This window comes from Manduca sexta, chromosome 18 (genome assembly GCF_014839805.1).
Source record: "Manduca sexta isolate Smith_Timp_Sample1 chromosome 18, JHU_Msex_v1.0, whole genome shotgun sequence".
NCBI classification, from domain to species: Eukaryota; Metazoa; Arthropoda; class Insecta; order Lepidoptera; family Sphingidae; genus Manduca; species Manduca sexta.
This window is the reverse complement of record NC_051132.1, coordinates 13,077,539-13,099,186: the sequence shown is the minus strand read 5'-3', so window position 1 is coordinate 13,099,186 and position 21,648 is coordinate 13,077,539. Positions and strand designations below refer to the sequence as shown.

At 39.3% G+C, this 21,648-nt stretch overlaps 3 protein-coding genes across 10 annotated transcripts in view; all 3 read left to right on the top strand.

Annotated features, from left to right (window-relative positions):
• The first annotated feature begins 48 nt into the window (after positions 1 to 48).
• Positions 49 to 7,746, top strand: LOC115444521. 3 transcript variants are annotated; one of them, XM_030170322.1, is made up of 12 exons: positions 49 to 213; positions 454 to 535; positions 604 to 742; positions 812 to 960; positions 1,231 to 1,312; positions 1,436 to 1,537; positions 1,644 to 1,778; positions 1,880 to 2,178; positions 2,280 to 2,357; positions 3,012 to 3,036; positions 3,120 to 3,184; positions 3,260 to 7,746. In XM_030170322.1, exons 3-12 carry the CDS (start codon positions 631 to 633, stop codon positions 7,598 to 7,600), a joined length of 5,388 nt encoding a protein of 1,795 aa, XP_030026182.1. In that variant the 5' UTR covers positions 49 to 213; positions 454 to 535; positions 604 to 630; the 3' UTR covers positions 7,601 to 7,746. The 3 variants fall into 3 exon arrangements, with proteins under 3 accessions (XP_030026182.1, XP_030026181.1, XP_030026180.1); XM_030170321.1 differs by having other exon boundaries at positions 1,231 to 1,348; positions 3,123 to 3,184; XM_030170320.1 differs by having other exon boundaries at positions 1,231 to 1,348.
• Positions 7,747 to 8,587: 841 nt separating this feature from the next.
• LOC115444538 lies at positions 8,588 to 16,714 on the top strand. Of its 3 annotated transcripts, none has more exons than XM_030170351.1 (11): positions 8,588 to 8,693; positions 10,005 to 10,083; positions 10,152 to 10,288; positions 10,501 to 10,652; positions 10,871 to 10,952; positions 11,069 to 11,170; positions 11,278 to 11,406; positions 11,516 to 11,814; positions 11,954 to 11,978; positions 12,072 to 12,133; positions 12,209 to 16,714. In XM_030170351.1, exons 3-11 carry the CDS (start codon positions 10,180 to 10,182, stop codon positions 16,526 to 16,528), a joined length of 5,280 nt encoding a protein of 1,759 aa, XP_030026211.1. In that variant the 5' UTR covers positions 8,588 to 8,693; positions 10,005 to 10,083; positions 10,152 to 10,179; the 3' UTR covers positions 16,529 to 16,714. The 3 variants fall into 3 exon arrangements, with proteins under 3 accessions (XP_030026211.1, XP_030026210.1, XP_030026214.1); XM_030170350.1 differs by having other exon boundaries at positions 12,069 to 12,133; XM_030170354.2 differs by lacking the exons at positions 8,588 to 8,693; positions 10,005 to 10,083; positions 10,152 to 10,288; positions 10,501 to 10,652 and having other exon boundaries at positions 10,897 to 10,988; positions 12,069 to 12,133.
• A 1,552-nt stretch (positions 16,715 to 18,266) lies between these two features.
• LOC115444535 (CLIP-associating protein) overlaps positions 18,267 to 21,648 on the top strand; it is a 34,290-nt gene continuing 30,908 nt past the window's right edge. For all 4 annotated transcript variants that reach the window (XM_037439805.1, XM_037439804.1, XM_030170347.2 and 1 more), the window contains exon 1: positions 18,267 to 18,521. The gene's annotated coding sequence lies outside the window, so the exon portion shown is untranslated. The remainder of the gene's footprint in view (positions 18,522 to 21,648) is intronic.

Here is a 21,648-nt window from a genome sequence, read left to right as displayed (position 1 = left end):
ATGCTCCTGGAACAAGTAACTGGTTTAAGTTGAAAATGGAAAAGTAAAATAAACAATAAATATTCTGTCAGATTATTGTCATTCAACAGAAATTCGACCATGAGTGCAGCAAAATTCTAAATTGTGATAGTTTATTTAGAAATTTATTTTCTCAGTTTTATTATTATCGTATGAGTAACCTTTTACGAGTATAGAAATTATTAGTAATTTTTGGTATGTTTACCCAGCATATATTATGGGCATGCATAGTCTTACCTCTTTGCCTTCATTTGTCCTTTAGCGACCCATTACGCAGTGTGATCACGGTGTAATGGAAGAGAATGAGTAAAAGTTATACCAGTCACTCAGTGGCCATGCTGAACTCGGTTTCCAAAACTAACTCCTTCATATTTACTGAACAGCCAACCAACAACTGAAGGTGGTCAATTTAAAAAACCAGGTTCCTCGTTCTAGGCCCATGCCCCACGCGGAAGACTGGCAAGCCTGCTACAGGCCGGACCTGTGCTACTCCTTCTTGAGATTGCTTAAAATGACGGTAAATATTTCATCTTTCATAAATGTCATGAATAATAATCAATTTTTGACTGTTGATTTCCCTTCTAGCATATTCCCCTGGATCGTAGCTAATGAATGATGGAGGGGGGCGACGGCATGGTGGCCGTTGTGAGAGAGCTGCGGGATGCTGGGCTTGCAGTGACACTGTTGGAAGGCAGCAGGCGGTATACTCTCATGCCTAACTCCGGTATCAATTATTCTTTTACGTGAGATTTTATGATAAATGAGACAGCATTTACCAAGAATGTATCATTAGTTGCTCATCCGCCGATGCCGACGTGTATCCACGTGTCGCGAGATGTGCCGGAACCGATACGTGCCACGTCTGAAGTATGCACGGAGCCGCCGCTGCGCTGCGACTCCTCCGCGCAGGCCACCGACGGACGGTACGCTAGCATCTATAAGGTATTTATTATTTTTTATAAATATCGTGTCAAGGGACAATGAATAGAATTTTATAGTATTATGCAGTATAAAACAAAGATAAACAGTCAATGGAAATTCTATAGCTATGCTTACGACTCTGCGCCGGAAAAAAGTGATTAGATAGAACACAACACTTGGTTAGGAATAAGTAGAGGACAAAGGATGGGTTTATCGAATAACAAACTGCATATAATATGTTGGACAAGAACACATTCTGTCTGCTGACATCAGGTGGTCACTTATCCCCAGGTACAACACTGCAACGTCAGTCCGACCTCGCCGCAAATTCATCTCGCAGAGTTTCCGCCTCAACGTGCCGAGTTGACTCCCAGTAAGGAACAAATTCAGATATTCTCTCAAAATAACGGTATTCCTCATTATTTTTCCTTAGTAAACTAACAGTACTATTATGCTTTATTGGATTTTATAGTGCCGGTGTTACGTATGTCCTCAGGTCACGGTAACTTTGAAGTGGGCGGTACCGGCAGCGGTGAGAAGTACAGCCCAGTTAGACCGAGCACCCAGTTTAGAGGAGGCATGTCCTGGCCTGACAGAGGTACGAAGACAGTTACTTAACCCAACTTTATAAGAAACACTTCTTACTTTTTACTTAATGGTAGAATTTGAATAGAAAATGGTCAATCAAGGATATAATTTTCTAGGATCTGTATGTGCTCCGCGGCCCTCGTACGAGCCCGACTCGTTCGCCAACTCCTTGAGGAAGTATCCGAACATGTCGCCACAGAGGTCCTCGGAAATAGTCGAGAGGCTCGTCAACTACACGCAGGCCAAGCACGGTCAGTTAGATATCAATATTTCCTCAAAAGGAATTAAAAACAATAAAACAATTTCATGAGTTACCTAGTCCTCTATAATTTAGTAATTATTTCTTTTGCAGCGTCGAAAATATGCGCAAGAAGTCGTTTGTCACCAACCAGATTGTCAGAATGCAACTCCAATCATACGCTTGATAGAGATTCTAGAGCCTCGCCCACGCGCCACAGGGGCTACGAGCCCGAAGTGACTATACGACCTAAAGTGAAGACCGATGAATCACCCACCAGAGAGGGAAGGCCGAAGAGGTGTGATATGTGTTTGGAGTTGAATACTTCTCCCTTTTGCAAGAACTTTGAGGTCCGGTGCTTACGGGATATGTCGAAGCGGACACGGGAAAGTCTTAAACACTCGACAGGACAGGTACCAATATAATGTTATCTAGTCTGATTAATTTTTAAAATAACATAACGCTCTGCCACTAATCCAAAAAGCTGAATTTAAATACTTCTAATTGATTTTAGCCTTGCTACTTGAACGGAGGGACGATACGCGATCATTGTTCAGACGAACACCAGAGCCGGGCCCGAAACAAAGCCACGGTAACCATCACCACCACTTCGATCTGTTTTTTATTGAAATGGCCATCCCTGTAGTTACTGTGATGTTTAGTATAACCAAAGAATAAGTTCTGTGGGCAGTGACTCAAACTGTATTATAGTATATAGTACTCAAAAAGGTTAAATTTGTCAAACCTTTAATGGTCCCATAGTCTTTTGATTCTAAGTAGTACGAGACGTTACGTTTTTTGCGTAAATTGCTAATTTTCTTCAAAATTGCAAATTTTTTCAAGATCAGTCAATGTAGATCGTAATATTTTGAAAAACAATAGACATTCTCCTAAGAAATCTTATTTGTAGTTACAGCGTTTAAGCTGCCCTGTCTTAAAAATTTACCCTGTATTAAGTGACTAACTCTTCCCCATAACATTTAATTCCCGTGATGTTTGAGATATATTATTATATGGCTGCATAATATGAAGAATACATTTTGTATTAATTATTTAAACTTTAGCGTAATTACTATAAGTATCTGGAAGTATAGAATAAACTAGTGAGAAGTTCATAAAATTTTAATCATATTATAGACTTATATCAATTAAACACGGCTTCCAGAGTGCAAATGAAATTAATATTGAAATACTTGATTTGCTTAAGCTTTTTATATATTAATCCAAACTTCGCTTTGTATTCCAGGATACAACTTCAGTGGAGATTCAAGGTATTGATAATAGAAATTAGAGTTTTAAATATTTAAGTTGCCAGTTCCCAATAAAATTTGAATTTTTTAAATATGTTTTGCAGCAGTTGTTGAAATGATGTCCAGAGAAGTAGCGACCTTGCCGCGTGTGGAGCCGTCTAAGAGAAATGTGTGTTTCTTCAAAGATGCTTTATCATAATATGATCTTTATGGCTTAGAGCTACAACCTACTCCGTTGTTCTAGGTAGCCGTCCCTCTGTCGCCGATATGCTCCATCACCCAGCGCTGCCCAGAAGTACCAGTCGCGGTCGGTTCCACAGGGTCTGCCTTCAAATCAGTACAAACAATCTCAACAAATATCACCAAGAAAACCCGCAAGTTCGTTCAAGCCACGTCAAGCTCTATAGAGTTGCTGAGCGCTGTCGATAGACGGCAGTGCAATGAACGCAGTGGAAGAAAGAGCAAGTCACAGGAAGAAATACGAACACGAAAAGAAGACTTCAGAAAAGAAATGCTACAACTATTGCAAAGCATAGACTGTCACGGTGATGAAGTGTATCAAGCTTTTAGGGATGAGCTTGTCAGGAAAATTAAAAAGAATCGACGAAAACTCAATTTGGGTATCGAAGATCATGCTAAAAGCGTTCCCTTCTGGTTTAAAGCCAGACCAACCTGTAGGCACTATGTAAACAATTGTAGATCAGCCAAAAACCCTGATATTTTTAAAGGCCACACAAGAAACATCGGTGTACCAAACGACGACAGCCTCCAAAACACTGTCAAAGACTGGTTACGAGAAATACACACAAAGAACTCAGAACTTCTTGAACGACTCAGTTTAGATCATATAGTCAGCTCCCTAGCTGCAAAGTTAAGACAACTATGTTTCAATTCCGAAGAAATATCAAAATCTGAAATAATGCAAATGATTGAACAAGTGACGTTCGACGCGAGCGATAGTGATAGAAATGTTCAATTGAATAATCTAGCAGACGCACTGACTAACAAGATTAAAGACGTTCTATATACTAACTCCAGACAATTTAACAGACACAAGCAACGCGAAAGGACAACCCAAAATAAAAAGTTTGACTATTTTCCTTTTAGAAAACTTATACAACCTACTGAAGAAGAAGTAAGAGGTTTCGTCAAGGAGGAGTTACTGATGTTTATGAATAAGTTTAATTTAAATTTAAATGCAAAAAGCATCCAAGATGTCGAGACGGAGGTTATAGACGTTCTGATAGATTCCATTGATGAGTTGCAATGGGGAGATAACGATAAAGTTAAAGAAGAGGTAGCAATATCATTACGGGAAACAAGTCAACTACCGGAATGTTATTTTATTTGTCTGGCTGACACTTTGGTAAAACGTTTCAAGAGTTTTATGCGTACTTTTAGTGCACTTAATATGGAAAAAGTTAAGCGACAAACGTTTGTAGTACTCCAAAACACAGTACAGAACGCGTCAATTCAACTAAATGAACCAGAAAATACTAGTAACAGTCCTGGAACTGAGGCTGATGAGGAGGCCCTCATAGAACAGTACACAAGTCAACTTACACAAATAATTGAAGCTTGGTGGACAAGTATACTTGGAGCTGATGAAAACGAAAAAGGTTTTAGAGAAGTTGCAATCAATGATTTAGCTGGGGATATAGTGGACAGGCACAGATTCCTTGGCATGAATAATTCTATAATCTCGTCGAATGAAGAGGAGATTGAGTATTTAAAGTTTCAAATATTTCGATGGATTAACAAGTTAGTAGGGGATGAAGCTATGCAACAAGCACTCGACCGGGCACCAGAATTGATGGCGCAGATACAAAGAATACCAGTACCGGCCATGAGCTTGCAAGATAGTCTAGTGAGATCACGAGTCGTGGTAGAACGCCCTCGAAGTCCTGTCCCTACAAAAAGTACAAGTCCAGCTAAAGCTGCACCAAATAAGCCTGGTTATAATTTCGTCCAAATTCCTATGCAAAGGTCCGCAAGTCGTGGTGACAGCATTTCTGGTGGCTTAAGAAAACGCGGAGCAACGGGCAGACGAATGAGTGAACCAGCATCATATTCAATAAACCAGGTAGGACCTGGAGTTAGTGGGGTGTCTCGGGGTAGACGATTGAGTACTCCTGCGAATATGGGAGCTACCAGAGAAAGTCCAATTGTGCCATCAATACCAAAAATTACCAAAGATTTTGAACATTATTTAGATGAGTGGATCACCCAAATCCCTATCGCCGCGAATAACCCACAAGAACAAGAACGAGCAGAAAAACTAAAGCGTAACATACGCAATGGTGTGTTGATGGCTTTGGCTAAGGCAGAAATAGATTCAGCGACATCCAGCAACGAATTTTATTTACAAGACTTTTTTGAAGAAGAATTGGAGAATTTGCTGTCCTCGCTCCCATCTTCCCAAGAACTAACTTCAAAAAAAATGTTACTAAAAGCAAATCTAATTGAACGCGCCAGAGACACAATAAAAGCAATAATAAATGCAAATGTTTCCACCTCTTATAGGTATCGACTATGGGATGCTATATCATCCAGCTTGCCTCAGCGACCTGTGGTCGACGATAGAATTAAGAGCGCTGCACATTTATTTGAGGAGTTCTTGAAATTGAATATCGCCGAGGACTATGTACTATACAAATTACACCATGAAATGGACTTACCCAAAACAATTGCATACAAAGATAAAGTGTTAATAACTTTACGGAAACTCTACGATAATGCACAACTATTACCAGGCGGCGACCGCATCACCGCCCTCGATCCTAACACTTTTGCTAATAATATATATAATGCTATGGTAAAGGTGAATGTACCTCCAGAGGATATCCTACAAAACGAGGGTGACCAAATAGTTTTAGGTCACGAAATTGCACAATGGTTGCAAGATCTACCGATCACGCAGAGTGATGCTCATTTGGACCAGTTACAAAAAAGAAGACTTCGTGATTCACTCGCGAAGAAAATCTATGAGATAGAAAAACAAACTAATTTGTGTGACAACTCAGCTATGAGACAAGTGAAGAACGAATTGACAAAGTTCCTTGAAAAATTCTCTCCCCGACCTGAAGAAGCAGGCAACCTGTCATTTTTGATAGACGAATTCATTAATAGATTGAAAAATAGACGTAAAATTGTTCATGCACCTACTTCTTTTCCATGGTTTTTTAAGCAAGTACCTTTTTCTTCGTCTTTTGTGGATCATAGTGGTCCAATTAGCCTAATAGAAAGTCTAGATGATCCTTACGTAACTATGGCGCCAGCTGAAGCAGGTAGACCAAGTATGGTGGGTGCGGACCTTTTACCACAAGCCTTGCCTGTCAAGGAACCAACTAGTGCGCAATGGCTCACCTTGTTAAACACTCAAGAACAACTACAGCGTGACAGAGAGGCCCGGGAAGCGCAGTCGCAACAAATTCCACCTTGCTGCCAACCGGCCACCCACAGTAGTCTTAGTTCACAACCTAAAGGCGGTCACCTTGGACAGTACCAACAAGTGCTATACCAAGACCCTCCAAATGTACAACAGCTTACAATGATAGGGACACAAGAGCGAATAGAGCGTGAAAAGAAAGCACTTGAGGCCCAAGCACAATCGCAACAAATCCCCTCTTGCTGCCAACCAGCCGGTGCTCCTAGTCCAAGGGCATATGGATCCATCGGGCCTGGTGTCGTCGGACCCACCTCAAGAAACTTACACACGCGTCAGATCGCAGGAACAACCTATGAATCACTGGCTGGTCCTAGAAGACAATTTGGAGCCTCACCAGCTGCGCCCAGTACGCAATCGGAAATGAGACGCCTAGTTGACCTACAAGACCAACGCTTGTCTATGATGCAAAGTGCCATTCCAGCAGTTCACCCTGGTCCTAGTGGCGTGGCCTCTTTTGTTCCCTCTCAAGCACAACCAGTAATTCAGATGCCAACTGTTTCAAATATGAACGGTATTTTTAGCACTAGCCAAATGGCGGGGCCTAGTGGAGTGGCGGGTTCTAATTTAGCAAAACCTAAAGACCCCACCATCGGAGGCACGCCTCTAATGCAGCGTTCAGTCCGTCCACGGCAAATTGGATCTCCTCAACATGTCACAAGCAGTAGATCCCCTACTAATCAAAGCCAGTTACAATTTGCAGCACCGTTGGCCCAAGAAGAAGCGGTGTTCACTCCCAGACATGATCTTGAGGATATCTCCGAACAGAATATATCGCGCCCAGTGCTGTCGCTTCTAGATATGAGCAATCAACCACCTGTAGGGTTTTCAACGCCTCGTCAATCACTAGCGGGCCGACCTGGCATGCCTGAGCTTCCCGATCAAGGAAATATTCCGGGGGCGCCAAGAGCGAGAAGAAAGAGAACACGCGAAGGCGACGCGTTGCGAGCTGATGTAGCTCGCAGGAGGCTGGACCTCGAGGAAGTGGAAGAAGAGGAGGAGCGAGAGAGAGACGAAGTGCAGTGCAGATGCACAGAGCGCGTATACCGCTGCAGGCGACGGCGGCCGATGTGCTGCGACTGTGAGGACATGGACTATCCGAGATACTTCCCCATGCCGTATCCGTATTGCTTCTATTAACGATATTAGCGTGTTTACGACAAACGTGTATTACTTGCATTTTGATCGCTTACTCTTATCACAGAATAATTTTTAGTGTCACATATTGTTTTGTTTTCTATGTAACATTGCTTCGTTTAATATCATGACAAGTAACACTATCGTCAACTTTATGAATAAATTATAGTAAATGTTTATAACTGTTTTTTTTTTCACACAATTCAAAAGTATTTGTTTTATCTCCATTAATATAAAACCATACATGTAATTAATATTATTATGTTATTTTGTTGACTGGCCTAACGGAGAGATATTATCTTGCCAGTGTTGTGGTGAGTTAATCTTTAATCATCACAGTCGGATTACCAATTTTCCGTAGCAAGAGTGAGAGGAAGTAATTATTTGTATAGCAGTGTTGCGAACTCTCTTTGTTCCTTGCGCATAATCTTACGTAGTATTTGTATTCTCTTTGGCGCATAAAAACATAAAGTATAATAATATACTGCTACGGAACTAGGCCGAGACCATGCGACGAGTCATTCAAACCATTGACTGAAGCTGAGAGTAGCCGAGTTCAGCTTACAGATTTTATGCAATTCTATTAGTTTAATAAAAATATAGAGCTTGGAATTAGCTGACGGTTATTCTCAGAGAAAAATAAACTCTAAGACAAAGAGAATTATAATATATGGATTATACTATGTAGTGATATGGAAATGAAATATGCTCTAAGAATAAACTAGATTTTTACAACTTTGCTTTTTTGGGAATACGTTTCAATATATCAACATTTACATTTCGAAAGCATACAATATTTTAAGTGTAATATCTCAGAAGACAAGCTTGTCATTGTTTTCCATGTAATATTATCTCAAATAATATGTTCTGAGCAATGGCTCTGAATGTAATATTTAATCTCAGTATTTAATACATACTCAGTTTAATATCCTTCTGTCAATTTATTTCTATCGTAGTTAAGAACGTAGTATTCAATTCTCTTCGAAATTATTGTCACGATGTGTCAATGTTGATTCAATTCGACGGAGAGTAGATCAAAATCTAGACAATGATTTATATTTGATTGTAAATTTACGTATTTAATTTAAATAATTGAGTAAGTGAAACATACTTTATAACAATTGTGATTAATGTACCATCATGATTTACTTAATAACGAGTGTGCACGAAAAATTCTAGACATTTACTGAAATATACTGTTTACTTTATATATTATACTAGCTTTTGCTCGCGGCTCCGCCCGCGTTATAAAGTTTTTCAGGCTAAAGTTTTCCGTTATAAAAATAGTAGTTTCCCGGGAGCCTATGTTCTTCCCAGGGTCTCAAACTGTCTCCATACCAAATTTCATCTTAATACGTTAGGTAGTTTTTGAGTTTAACACGTTAAGGCAGACAGATGCAGCGAGGGACTTTGTTATATTATTTAGAACTTTTTAAGTGAAACAATCCCGTCATACATCGTTGTTGCATAACTTTAACCGTTTACGCACCGCAGGCAACGGAAGCTCTCAAAACTCATAATTTTCCCCGTTTTTGCAACATGTTTCATTACTGCTCCGCTCCTATTGGTTATAGCATGATGATAGATAGCCTATAGCACTCCAGGAACAAAGGGCTATCCAACACAAAACGAATTTTTCAGTTGAAACCGGTAGTTCCTGAGATTAGCCATTACTGCTCCGCTCCTATTGGTCATAGCGTGATAATATATAACTTTGAGCACTCCACAAAGGACTATTCAACACAAAAATATTTTTTCAGTTCGAATCGGTAGTTCCTGAGATTAGCCATTACTGCTCCGCTCCTATTAAATATAGCGTGATGATATATAGCCTATAGCTCTCCACGAACAAAGAGCTATCCAACGCAAAAAAGAATTTTTCAGTTTGGACCGGTAGTTCCTGAGATTAACCATTACTGCCCCGCTCCTATTGGGTATAGCGTGATGATATATAGCCTATAGCACTCCACGAATAAAGGGCTATCCAACGCAAAAAGAATTTTTCAGTTTGGACCGGTAGTTCCTGAGATTAGCCATTACTGCCCCGCTCCTATTGGGTATAGCGTGATGATATATAGCCTATAGCACTCCACGAACAAAGGGCTATCCAACGCAAAAAGAATTTTTCAGTTTAGACCGGTAGTTCCTGAGATTAGCGCGTTCAAACAAACAAACAAACAAACAAACTCTTCAGCTTTATATAATAGTATAGATAATAACCATACACCTTCGTAATTCGAAGTTTTAGGTGTTTTATTGAATTTTATACATGATGACAGTATGTTTTTGTGCTGAAACTCTTGAAATAGTACTGTCTATTTTGCTAATCTATATTAAGTGTATGGACTCAATTCGATCAGAGTGGTTATTACACTTGTACCTCATAACTTCATTTTCATAATTCCAGGCCCATGCCACACGTGGTAGAACTCCAAGCGTGCTAATACCTGGACCTATGCTACACCTTAATATTGCTTAAAATGACGGTAATTATGGCATTCCTCGTAAGTGTTATGGATAAGGAGCAATTTGTGACCGTTAATTTCCCTTCTAGCATATCCCCAGACTGTGACTTAAGAGCGATGGAGGGAGGCGACGGCATGGTGGCCGTGGTGAGAGAGCTGCGGGACACAGGGCTTGCCGTCACTGTACTGGACGGCTGCAGGCGGTACACCCTCATGCCCAATTCCGGTATCAAAATGTTTTCACAAAATTTATTAAAGAAGAATAAGAGACCCTGAACCAATGGGAATGCATGAAAAGATTGATGAAAGTGGAGGAAGCGAGAGAAGTATTCCAGAATCATGCAAAGTGGCAATCCATAGTCTCTGCCTATGCGGTAGAGGCGTGTTACTATGTATGTAGGTATGTAAGAATAACAGAAAAGTATATCATAACTATAGCATCAGTTGCTCATCCGACGCCGACGTGTATCCACGTGTCGCGAGATGTGCCGGAACCGATACGTGCCATGTCTGAGGGGTGCACGGAGCCGCCGCTGCGCTGCGACTCCTCTGTGCAGGCCACCGACGGACGGTACGCTAGCATGTACAAGGTATTAATATTATTTCCTCTAAACATCATGGAAAAGGGCAAATAATCCTAAAAAAAATATATTTAATCAAATATGCAGATAACAAAGAAAACTGATTATAATATATTATACCGCATTAAAAGTAAGTCGAGTGCAGTCACGATTATTGAATAGAAAACTGCAAGTGCATCAAGTCACAAATTCAGGCAGCTTACATCACGTCGTTTGCTTATCCCCAGGTGCAACACTGCAACGTCAGCTCGACTTCGCCGCCAAATCATCTCGCTGAGTTACCCCCTCAATGTGCCGAGTTGACTCCCGGTGAGGAACAAATTAAGTGATCCTACCAGAATAACGGTATCTTAATGACTCAAACTAAGAGTGCTCTACCTTGCTTTGTTTATATTTTACGGTGCCAAGGTTACGTATGTTCTCAGGTCACGATAACTTTAATGTGGGTGGCACCGGCAGCGGCGAGAAATACAGCCCAGTTAGACTGAGCACTCAATTTAGAGAAGGCATGTCCTGGCCTGACAGAGGTACGAAGACAGTCACCTAACCCATCTTTATAAGAAACATTTCTTACATTCCAGTCAATAGCAGAAACTGAACAGAATATCATTCAATCAGTGATTTAATTTTCCAGAATCATGTACTCCGCGACCCTCATACGAGCCCGACTCGTTCGCCAACTCCTTGAGGAAGTATTCGAACATGTCGCCACAGAGGTCGGAAATAGTCGAGAGGCTCGTCAACTACACGCAGGCCAAGAACGGTCAGTTACATACCAGTATTTCCTCAAAAGGATTTAAAAAAAAAAACAATAAAACATTTGCCTAAGTTACTTCTCTATAATTTAGATAATTTAATTATTTCTTTTTCAGTATCAAAATGTTTCGCAAAAAGTCGTTTGTCATCCACCAGATTGTCAGAATGCAACTCTAATTATTCATTTGAAAGAGACTCTAGAGCGTCACCCACGCATCACAGTGGTTATGAGCCCAAAGTGACTATAAGACCCAGAGTGAATACTGATGAGTCACTCACCAGAGAGGAAAGGCCGAAGACATGTGACATGTGTCCGGAGTTGAACGCTTCTGCCTTTTGCAGAAATTTTGAGACCCGATACTTACGAGATGTTTCGAATAGCACACGGGATAGCCTGAGAAATTTTGCGAAACGGGTATATAATAATATTTTCTAGTCCGGCTGGTTTTATGAATTGACGTTAACAATTTGAGGGCATTTCACACTAGACCAAAAGGCTGAGTAAGTTCCTCACTATGAAAACATATTAATTTGAATTTTGCTTTATATTGCAGAATTCAACTTCAGCGAAAATTCAAGGTAAATATTGGTATTAAAAATTTAGGTTTAAAGTATGAATAAATTGCTAATTCCCAATTAAATTTGAAGATTTTTAACATTATTTTCCAGCAGTTGTTGAAATGATGTCCAGACAAGTAGCGACCTTGCCGCGTGTGGAGCCGTCTAAAAGAAATGTGTGTTTCTTTATAGATGCTTTATCATAATATGGTCTTTATGGCTTGGAGCTACAATCTACTCCGGTGTTCTAGGTAGCCGTCCCTCTGTCACCGATATGCTCCATTACCCAGCGCTGCCCAGAAGCATCACTCGCAGTCGGTTCCACAGGATCTGCATTCAAATCAGTACAAATAACCTCAAAAAATATCACAGAGAAAACCCGCAAATTTGCTCAATCCACATCAAGCTCTATAGGGTTGCTAAGCGCTGTCGATAAACAACAGTGTAATGAACACAGTAGGATAAAGAGCAAGTCTTCAGAAGACTTCAGAACAGACATGCTACAACTATTGCAAAGCATAGATTGTCACAGTGATGAAGTGTATCAAGCTTTTAGGGATGAAGTCGTTAGAAAAATTAAAAAGAATCGAAAAAAACTCAATTTGGGCATCGAAGATCATGCCAAAAGCGCTCCTTTTTGGATTAAAGCTAGATCAACTTGTAGGCACTGTGTAAACAATTGTAGAAAAGCCAAAAACTCCGATGTTTTTAGAGGCCAGACTCGAAATATCAGCGTACCAACCGACGACAGCCCTCAAAACAATATTAAACATTGGTTACGAGAAGTATACGCGCAAAGCTCAGAACTTCTTGAACGACATAATTTAGATCATACTGTGAGTTGCCTAGCTGCAAAGTTTAGACGATTATGGTGCAATTCCAATATGATATCAAAATCTGAGATAATGCAGATGATTGAAGAAGTGATGTTTGACGCGAACGATAGTGATCGAAATGTACAGTTGAATAACCTGGCAGACGCACTGGCTAACAAAATTAGAGACATTCTACATACTAATTCCAGACAATTTAAGAAATATAAGCGACGCGCAAGAACAACTCGAAATAAAAAGATTGACTATTTTCCCTTTAGAAAACTAATACAACCAACCGAAGAAGAAGTAAGAGGTTTCGTCAAGGAGGAGTTACTGATTTTTATGAATAAGTTTAATTTAAATTTAAATGCAAAAAGCATCCGAGATATCGAGACGGAGCTTATAGATGTACTGATAGATTCCATTGATGAGTTGCAATGGGGAGATAACGATAAAATTAAAGAAGTCGTAGCAATAGCATTACGGGAAACAAGTCAACTACCAAATTGTTATTTCACTGAATTGGCTGACACTTTGGTCAAACGATTCAAAAGTTTCATGCGTACTTTTAGTGCACTTAATATGGAAAGAGCTGAACAGCAAACGTTTGTAATACTCCAAAATACAATACCGAACGCCTCAATGCTCTCAAACGATCCAGGAAATATCAGTATTGAACCAATAACTGTGGCTGATGTGGAAGCTTTCATAGAACAGTACACGAATCAACTTACACAAGTAATTGAAGCTTGGTGGACGAGTATATTAGGAGCCGATGAAAACGAGAAGGGCTTTAGAGAAGTCGCAATCAATGATTTAGCTGGGGATATAGTGGACAGGCACAGATTCCTTGGCATGAATAACTCATTATCGTCGAATGAAGATGAGGTTGAATATTTGAAATTTCAAATATTTCGATGGATAAACAAATTGGTAGGGGACGAGGCTATGCAACAAGCACTTGAACGGGCACCAGAATTGATGGAGCAAATACAAAAAATACCAGTCCCGGCTATGAACATACCCGATAGTTCATTAAAGGCACCAGACAAGACAGAATATCCCAAAAATACACCTCTAGTAACAAGCACTATTCTTTCCAGAGCAACACCATCTAAGGCTCCTTATAATGTTACCCAATTACCTGCGAGATCAGGGGGAAGAGGAAGGAGCTTATCCGAAGGCTCAAAAAAACGTCCTTCAACTATCAGACGAATGAGCGAACCAACATCATATTCATTGGTTTCGGTGGAACCAGGAGAGGTTATTCATACACCCCAAGGTAGAAGATTTAGTTTATATCCAAATATTGTGTCCCCTATAGAAAATTTAAACACGACAGGACCTACAATATCAAAGGTTAATGAAGGGTTCAGGGCCTATTTATCTGATTGGGTCAATCAGATTCCCATCGCAGAGAACAACGTGCAAGAACGTGAGTTATCTTCGAAACTTAAGAACGGCATTTTCAATGGTATATTAGTAGCTTACCTCAAGGTAGAAATGAACCCAACGCAATTTAAAAATGAAGTTTATCTACAAGACTATTTAGACAAAGAGATAGAAGAATTACTGTCCTGTCTTCCCTCTTCCCAAGAACTAGATCAAACAAAACCGTTACTTAAAGCGAAACTCATTGAACACATCGTAATATTTGTAAAAGCGATAATAAATATAAACGCTTCTACCTCTTATAAGTATCGACTCTGGGATGCTATTACATGCATTTTGCCACCGCGACCTAAACTAGAAGATAGAGAGAAGAGTACTGCACATTTATTTGAAGAATTGCTTATTTTAAACCTTATTGAAGACTATATACTTTACCGGCTACATGAACACATGAATCAGGCAAAAGCAGAGGCACACCGTTATAAAGTAAATATCTCCATACAAAAGCTCTACGAAAATGCAAAACTATTACCGGGCAACGAACGGATTACCGAAGGTATAGATAATTTTACTATAAAAGTAATAAAATGTATGTTACAAGTAGAGATACCTTCTAGAGATGCATTGCAAGAAGAGGGTGACCAAATAGTTTTAGGCCTAGAAATTGCTCAGTGGTTGCAAGATTTGCCAATTGCCCAAAGCGATTCCCATTTTGATCAATTGCAAAAAAGAAGACTTCGAGCCTCACTCGCCAAGAAGATCCACGAGATAGAGAAACAACCCAATTCCTGTGACAACTCAGCTATGAGACAAGTAAAGAACGAATTGTCAAAATTCCTAGAAAAGTTCACTACCCAGCCGGAAGATGCAGGCAACCTGTCCTTCCTGATAGATGAATTCATAAACAGGTTGAAGAACAGACGTGAAAAAGTCGAAAAGGCCGTCGCTTACCCATGGTTTGTCCAGCACATACCGTTTTCTTCCTCTGCCGTAGAACATAGTGGTGAAATTTTTCTACCTGAAAGTTTTGACGATGAATGGGCGAATTTGGGACCGTCTGGTCATGAGGCTTCGCATTTGTTAGGCGCAAATCTTATACCAGGAGTTCCACCATATAAGGAACCTACTAATAGCCAATGGTTTACATTATTAAATACTCAAGAGCAATTACAGCGTGAGAGGGACGCTCGAGTAGCGCAATCACAAGTCCCACCCTGTTGTCAGCCGGATCTCGCCAGCAGCCATAGATCGCAAGCTATAAGCGGTTATCCTGGACAAAGTAAACAAATGTCACATAAAGAACCTTCCAATGTACAACGGCACACATATGTAGACATCCAAGAGGGAATAGAGCGTGAAAAAAAACCTCTTTTGAACCAAACACACTCGCAACAAGTCCCCTCTTGCTGCCAACCTGCAGCTGCTACAAGTCAGGGGGCTTACGGTCCAACGGGGCGTAGCATCGTTGGATCTACCTCACGACACCTACACACAAGTCAGACCGCAGGAACAAGCTATGACCCACTGACAGGTGCTAGAAGTCAAGTCGCAGCTCCACCAGCTGCATCTAGCATGCATTCGGAAATGAAACGCCTAGTTGATTTACAAGACCAACGTTTGTCTATGATGCATAGTGCCATTCCAGAATTTCACTCTGGTCCTAGTGGTGTGGACTCTTTTGTTCCCTCTCAAGCACAACCAGTAATTCAGATGCCAACTGTTTCAAATGTGAACGGTATTTTTAGCACTAGCCCAATTGCGGGGCCTAGTGGAGTGGCGGGTTCTAATTTAGCAAAACCTAAAGACCCCAGCATCGGAGGCACGTCTCTAATGCAGCGTCCAGTCCTTCTACGGCAAATCGGATCTCCTCAACAAGTTATGAGCAGTAAATCTCCTACTAATCAAAGCCAGTTACAACGTGCAGCACCGTTGGCCCAACAACAAGCAGTGTTCACTCCCAGGCATTATCCTGAGGATATCCCCGAACAGAATATATCACGCCCAGTGCTGTCTCTTCTGGAAAATATGTCCATTCAACCACCGGTAGGGTTCTCAACGCCTCGTCAATCACTAGCGGGCCGAGCTGGCATGCCTGAGGTTCCCGATCAAGGAAATATTCCGAGGGCGCCAAGAGCAAGAAGAAAAGGAACATGCGAAGGCGACGCGTTGCGAGCTGATGTAGCTCGCAGGAGGCTGGACCTCGAGGAAGTGGAAGAAGAGGAGGAGCGAGAGAGAGACGAAGTGCAGTGCAGATGCACAGAGCGCGTATACCGCTGCAGGCGACGGCGGCCGATGTGCTGCGACTGTGAGGACATGGACTATCCGAGATACTTCCCCATGCCGTATCCGTATTGCTTCTATTAACTATTTAAGTAAATATTAACTAATGAGTTTGTTCGCAAAACAAATAATAATATATGTTGAAAAATATACATTTATACTTACAACAGATCTCAACAAACTTCAAATTCACAACTTTTATCTTACTCTAATCTTTGGAATTCTAACCACGTTTATACCCTGCCGCGTTGAAACCAATCCGTGTCAGTATTTGTTTGGTTTGAAAATGTTGACATAATTCAATTATAAAATTTTTATCTATCTTTGTTCGTTTGTTTTTTTTATATTATTATTATATTTTCACAATAGAATTGAACAACCGAAATCTATTGTTTTTCTGTTAGTCATGCCGTGTAAATATTTTCTGATACTTATCCATAATATCTCGATACTTAGACCACCTAGAAAAGGGGCCCTATATGTTTATTGTCGGAAACAAGGAATCAGTTATTTTCAATGTAACCACTACACAGCCCCGGATCTTGAATTTTTTTAAGGCGGGGCAAAATCTGGGTAATGCCGCCCTCAACCACCAATGTTTTTACTTTTGTCATCATCATCATCTTCATTTCGCGCCTCGCGGGAAATAATTTATGTGTGTTATATACTGGATGTCTCAGTAGACAAAGTTGCGTTAATGATGAGATGTGTATTCGTCTGCCAAGTTTAAATTTGCCGCCCTCTAAATTCACCGCCCGGGGCACGGGCCCTGGGTTGCCCCCCCCCCCCGGGGCTGCCACTACACAAGAAATGCAACATACATACATACAACATACATTATCGTTTTGCGTGGTCATGAATGCACATATACAAATAAATTTTAAAGACTGCTTTTTTGGGCATAATACTACAGTTTTTATATAAAATGTGTAAATAAACATATGCGTTTTCCGTATATTAGAATTCTCTTTGATTTAGTCTTATACTTTGGTCGAAAGAAAAGATCTCACACGTAGAAAGCAACGACACCAAGAGACTTGTACATAGTACGTCTATGAATGTAGTCAAATTTGTTAAACGCGCACGTCTATGACTATGCAGCACCTGATAAAAAGTGAAATAGCGTCCACATAGAGTAAAACTAAGAATCTTCAAAGTACGTATTCAGGACACTTCATTGCCTCCAATCTCTTATCGAATTCATCCATGTAAAAGACGCGTAAGTATGGACAGTAAAACCGGGAATTTAAAAAATAATGTAATATTAAGTTCCAGATTGGACTAATAAAAATGTAGTCCTCATCTGGCATGAATTTTAAACTGTACAACCTGCAACACTACTATTTACTAAGCATTACTTACAAGTTACCAGTTACCACAACTTCAATTTGGGGTTTTGGCGCCAACTTGAAAAGATCATTGCAGTTATTGTTGCAATAATCCATTAATAATTTACCAATACACATCAATTAATTTATTAATAATGATTAACCTGGCCTAACAATTCATTGCCGAGTAAAAAATTGGCCAAATGCAATAAAATAAAAGTACATACCCCATCGAAAATAGTGTCCTCTGTTGAAACTTGAATTTAAAATTGTAGTTGGTTTTAGTTACTGCAGTGCATAACAGCGCCATCTACCATTTAAGGTTATTCATTGAACAATATATTATTAGCTATTTATATATATTTTTTTAATTATAATAATAATACTATTTTAAAAATATTAGAATTATCTACATACTTTTACAAAAGAATTTATTTTTATAAATTAGCCTTCACATATAATGTTGCAAAATAACGAAAAAGTCGTACGCGCGACGCCATGACAGGTCACGTGATGTAAATTTTTGTCGGGCATGCGCGCATCGCTGAATTTTTCAAGTGATTTTGAAAAACGTTGAGACTGTTTTTACGCGATTAAAATATACAATAAATCCTCATTGTGCTGTCGTTTTGCTATTACAATACGTAAATTAGTTGTGATCGTTGAAATGTGAGTGTGATGTGTTGATTTGTGTAAGGAAGTTTTTGTTTCCAAAAGGTCGATCTCGGATGGCTATGTCCTCTTCAAAGGTATTTTTACATTGATATTATTGATGTTTGTCTTCTTTACATTAGACGTTCCATTGTATTTTACATATACGGAAGTCCTCATCCTTACAGCTGCGTAATTAACGAATAAAAACCGCATATTAAGTAGCAAATTTAGTTTCGCCTAACCGTTTGACGTACAAGACACCTTTACGGATTTCATTGATATTCAGCACAAGAAACTCTTATAATTCAATCTCATCGTTTTTCTAGGCCGTTTAACAGTTAATTCGTGTATTTTCCTATTAAAAAGTGTTAAAAACTGTGTCCAACGTTTGTTTATTTGTCAAGATATTCACGTTGATTGTACATTTTAGATACATGGTTTCAATTGCTCGCTGCCGATGACATCATGACGAACTGACGCACTATATTCGTACATAGAGGATAAGACTTGCATACAGAGACGGGACAGTATAAATCCTGTTGAGTTTTCACTTTATTCTTTTGTCTATATAATAATTGTCTCCGTACTGGAGTGTGCCAACGCCGACGGGTCGCGATGTTCCACACTGTGTACGTATTGTCAAAAAGTTTACCGTCCAAAGACCTCAGTAACTCTTTATACGAATGTTGATAGAAGAAGTTGTATTATGCATGCATATGCTTTGTCTACTGATTGAACTTGAGGTGGATTCTTTTTATTTGCAATATAATTCGCAGTGTTAATACTGCGTTTCGGTAGCGTCAATTTTAAAATAAATTGCACCTCTACATAAACAGTATTATAAACTAAACTAAAACCAATTGTACCTACCTATTTTCATCTCTCATCTCTGATGTAACTACTGCACAAAGGAATATACAAATAAAAACATTTTGTCACATTTTCCTGGGAATCCGCAGACACCAAGCTCTTCTATTGGTTCCATAAATATAAAACTTGTGGTGCTATACTGAGCAAAATATTAGTTAACAGTCTGCAAGTACTATAGTATTGCAATGTTTAAATCTATGATCTATCTATGTTTAGATATCTAGAAGTTGACATCCACTAGCACTTTTACCATATTAATTATCATGGCTAGCTGCCTCATGCAAATTTTTATATTTGCAGCGAGTCACATGTATAAAGAATAATTGAAATATTGCTTTGTGTTTTTTTAACATTTTGAACTTGTTAAGCAATATAATGCTGTAAGAACATGCAAATCTAAACTCAGCTTTAAAGACGGCAACTGGGCTAGTCACATCTTAATGTTTCAGTCTAAACTTATATTATACAAAAGCTGTTTTATTTGTATGGCTATGACAAGGTGACCCCATGGCACCTGATGGTAAGCGGTGTGGGGCCCACTACCATGTCGCCTAACAAGACATGATTACCATTCCAGAGTCATCACAATTAAGCTGACCTGTTGAAACCGGTACACCGGCTAATCCCAAAACGCGACACACTTATGTGAATCACTATGCAGGGTTTTAACACCCTGTGTACAGCGATTACAATCCTGGCAGACATAAAATATATTCTATCACCAGCGAATGGATAATGAGCTGACATAAAGACATAATTATAATGTACCATTGTTTCACTGAATAATTATTATAGAACCAAGTAGAAGAATTATATTTATAAATCCCTTGCATGTGCTTTTATGGTAGGTTAAAAACAGATTTTTAGTTCCCAGTGACTTGCCGAACTTCTTTGCTCTGTTGTACAGTTGCTGCCACTGTTGGTCATGGTGTACATTTCAATAATGGCTGAGTGTAACAGTCACTCTGACTCACTTAACACTCGCAAAACCTTACAGTCTATATACTTCATTATATTCATGGGCAAGGCTACCACAAACTATAAATTTAATCTAGCTAATTTGTTTCGTACTTGATGGTAAAATTTAAGTTTTATGTCTTTTTAACATTATGTCTCAAAAAGTATTTCATTCTATTGTATGAGCTGCAAAAGGTTGTCACCTGGAATAACAATACTGTTTTACAGACATATATAGTCAAGAATATTATAATCATATGGTTATAAGCTTGCCCCCGTTCACATTGTGGGATGGAATATACATGGTGAAAAAAGTATACTCTGGTTGTGCTTCTGCCTATGCCTTCAGGTATAAAGGTGTGATGGGAATTATAGTGATTAGCTGATGATGTAACAATTAAAAAATACCATATTTATAAAATTATCAAAAGCATTAAAAAGTCTTTCCCAGAAATAGCTATTTTTGATAACATGTCAACTGTTAATAAGATTATAATGTTATGGATTGCAATAATTGATAAGGATTAATAGTATTAAACATGATATAAGTGGCGATAGCCTAGTCGGTTGTGGAACGGACTGCCAATGTGAATGTCTGCAGGTTCAAATCCCAAGGGCACACACCTCTGACTTTTATAAAGTTGTGTTTGTATTCTTTGTGAATTATTGCTTGCTTTAATGGTGAAGGAAAACATCGTTAGGAAACCTGCATACCTCAGAAGTTCTCTGAAGTTAGAATTTTGAGGGTGTGTGAAGTCTACCAATCCGCACTAAGCTAGCGTCATGGACTATGGCCTAATCCCTCTCAGCAGTAGAGGAAACCCGTGCCCAGCTGGGGGACAGTATATAATACAGGGCTGATATTATTATTATAATAGGCATCAAGGACTTTATTCTCTGAATAAAGAATCATAGGTACCATTTGACTTGGTCTGCCATTACTGATGTTAGGCCTTATAAAATCCCTGAGAGTTTGTGTGTATCCTTTTTTATCTTTATAGTGCATATGTTACATGTTTTAACAGTGTTAGAGTCTGACTAGCATCATGCATGGTGGTGCATGATGAATGAAAACAGTATGATTTGTAAGTAGTAGAAGTACCAAATATGGTGATATTTGGTACTTCTACTACTCACAGTTGCAGCTGTTATAATTCAATATCATGAACCAGGTAGAACTCCATAAATGGACTGTCTGAAAAAACCATTACTGTGTACTTTCCCAGTATATAAAACTGGTCTGTATATACAGTCAATCCAGGATGGGATCAATTAAAATGGATTTGCAGAGGTTACTTTTGACAAAAATATCATCATTTTTCAAAAAACTTCCACATTGGTTTATAATTTTTTTTTAGATAAGGACTTGTTCTAAATATTTTTTAACAATATATT

Coding starts and splice junctions, on each gene's coding strand:
- LOC115444521 (XM_030170320.1), top strand. CDS start 631: ATGATGGAGGGGGGCGACGGCATGGTGGCCGTTGTGAGAGAGCTGCGG. Junction 961..1,230: donor GGTACGCTAGCATCTATAAG/GTATTTATTATT, acceptor ACTTATCCCCAG/GTACAACACTGCAACGTCAG. Junction 2,179..2,279: donor TTAAACACTCGACAGGACAG/GTACCAATATAA, acceptor AATTGATTTTAG/CCTTGCTACTTGAACGGAGG.
- LOC115444538 (XM_030170350.1), top strand. CDS start 10,180: ATGGAGGGAGGCGACGGCATGGTGGCCGTGGTGAGAGAGCTGCGGGAC. Junction 10,653..10,870: donor GGTACGCTAGCATGTACAAG/GTATTAATATTA, acceptor GCTTATCCCCAG/GTGCAACACTGCAACGTCAG. Junction 10,953..11,068: donor ATGTGCCGAGTTGACTCCCG/GTGAGGAACAAA, acceptor GTATGTTCTCAG/GTCACGATAACTTTAATGTG.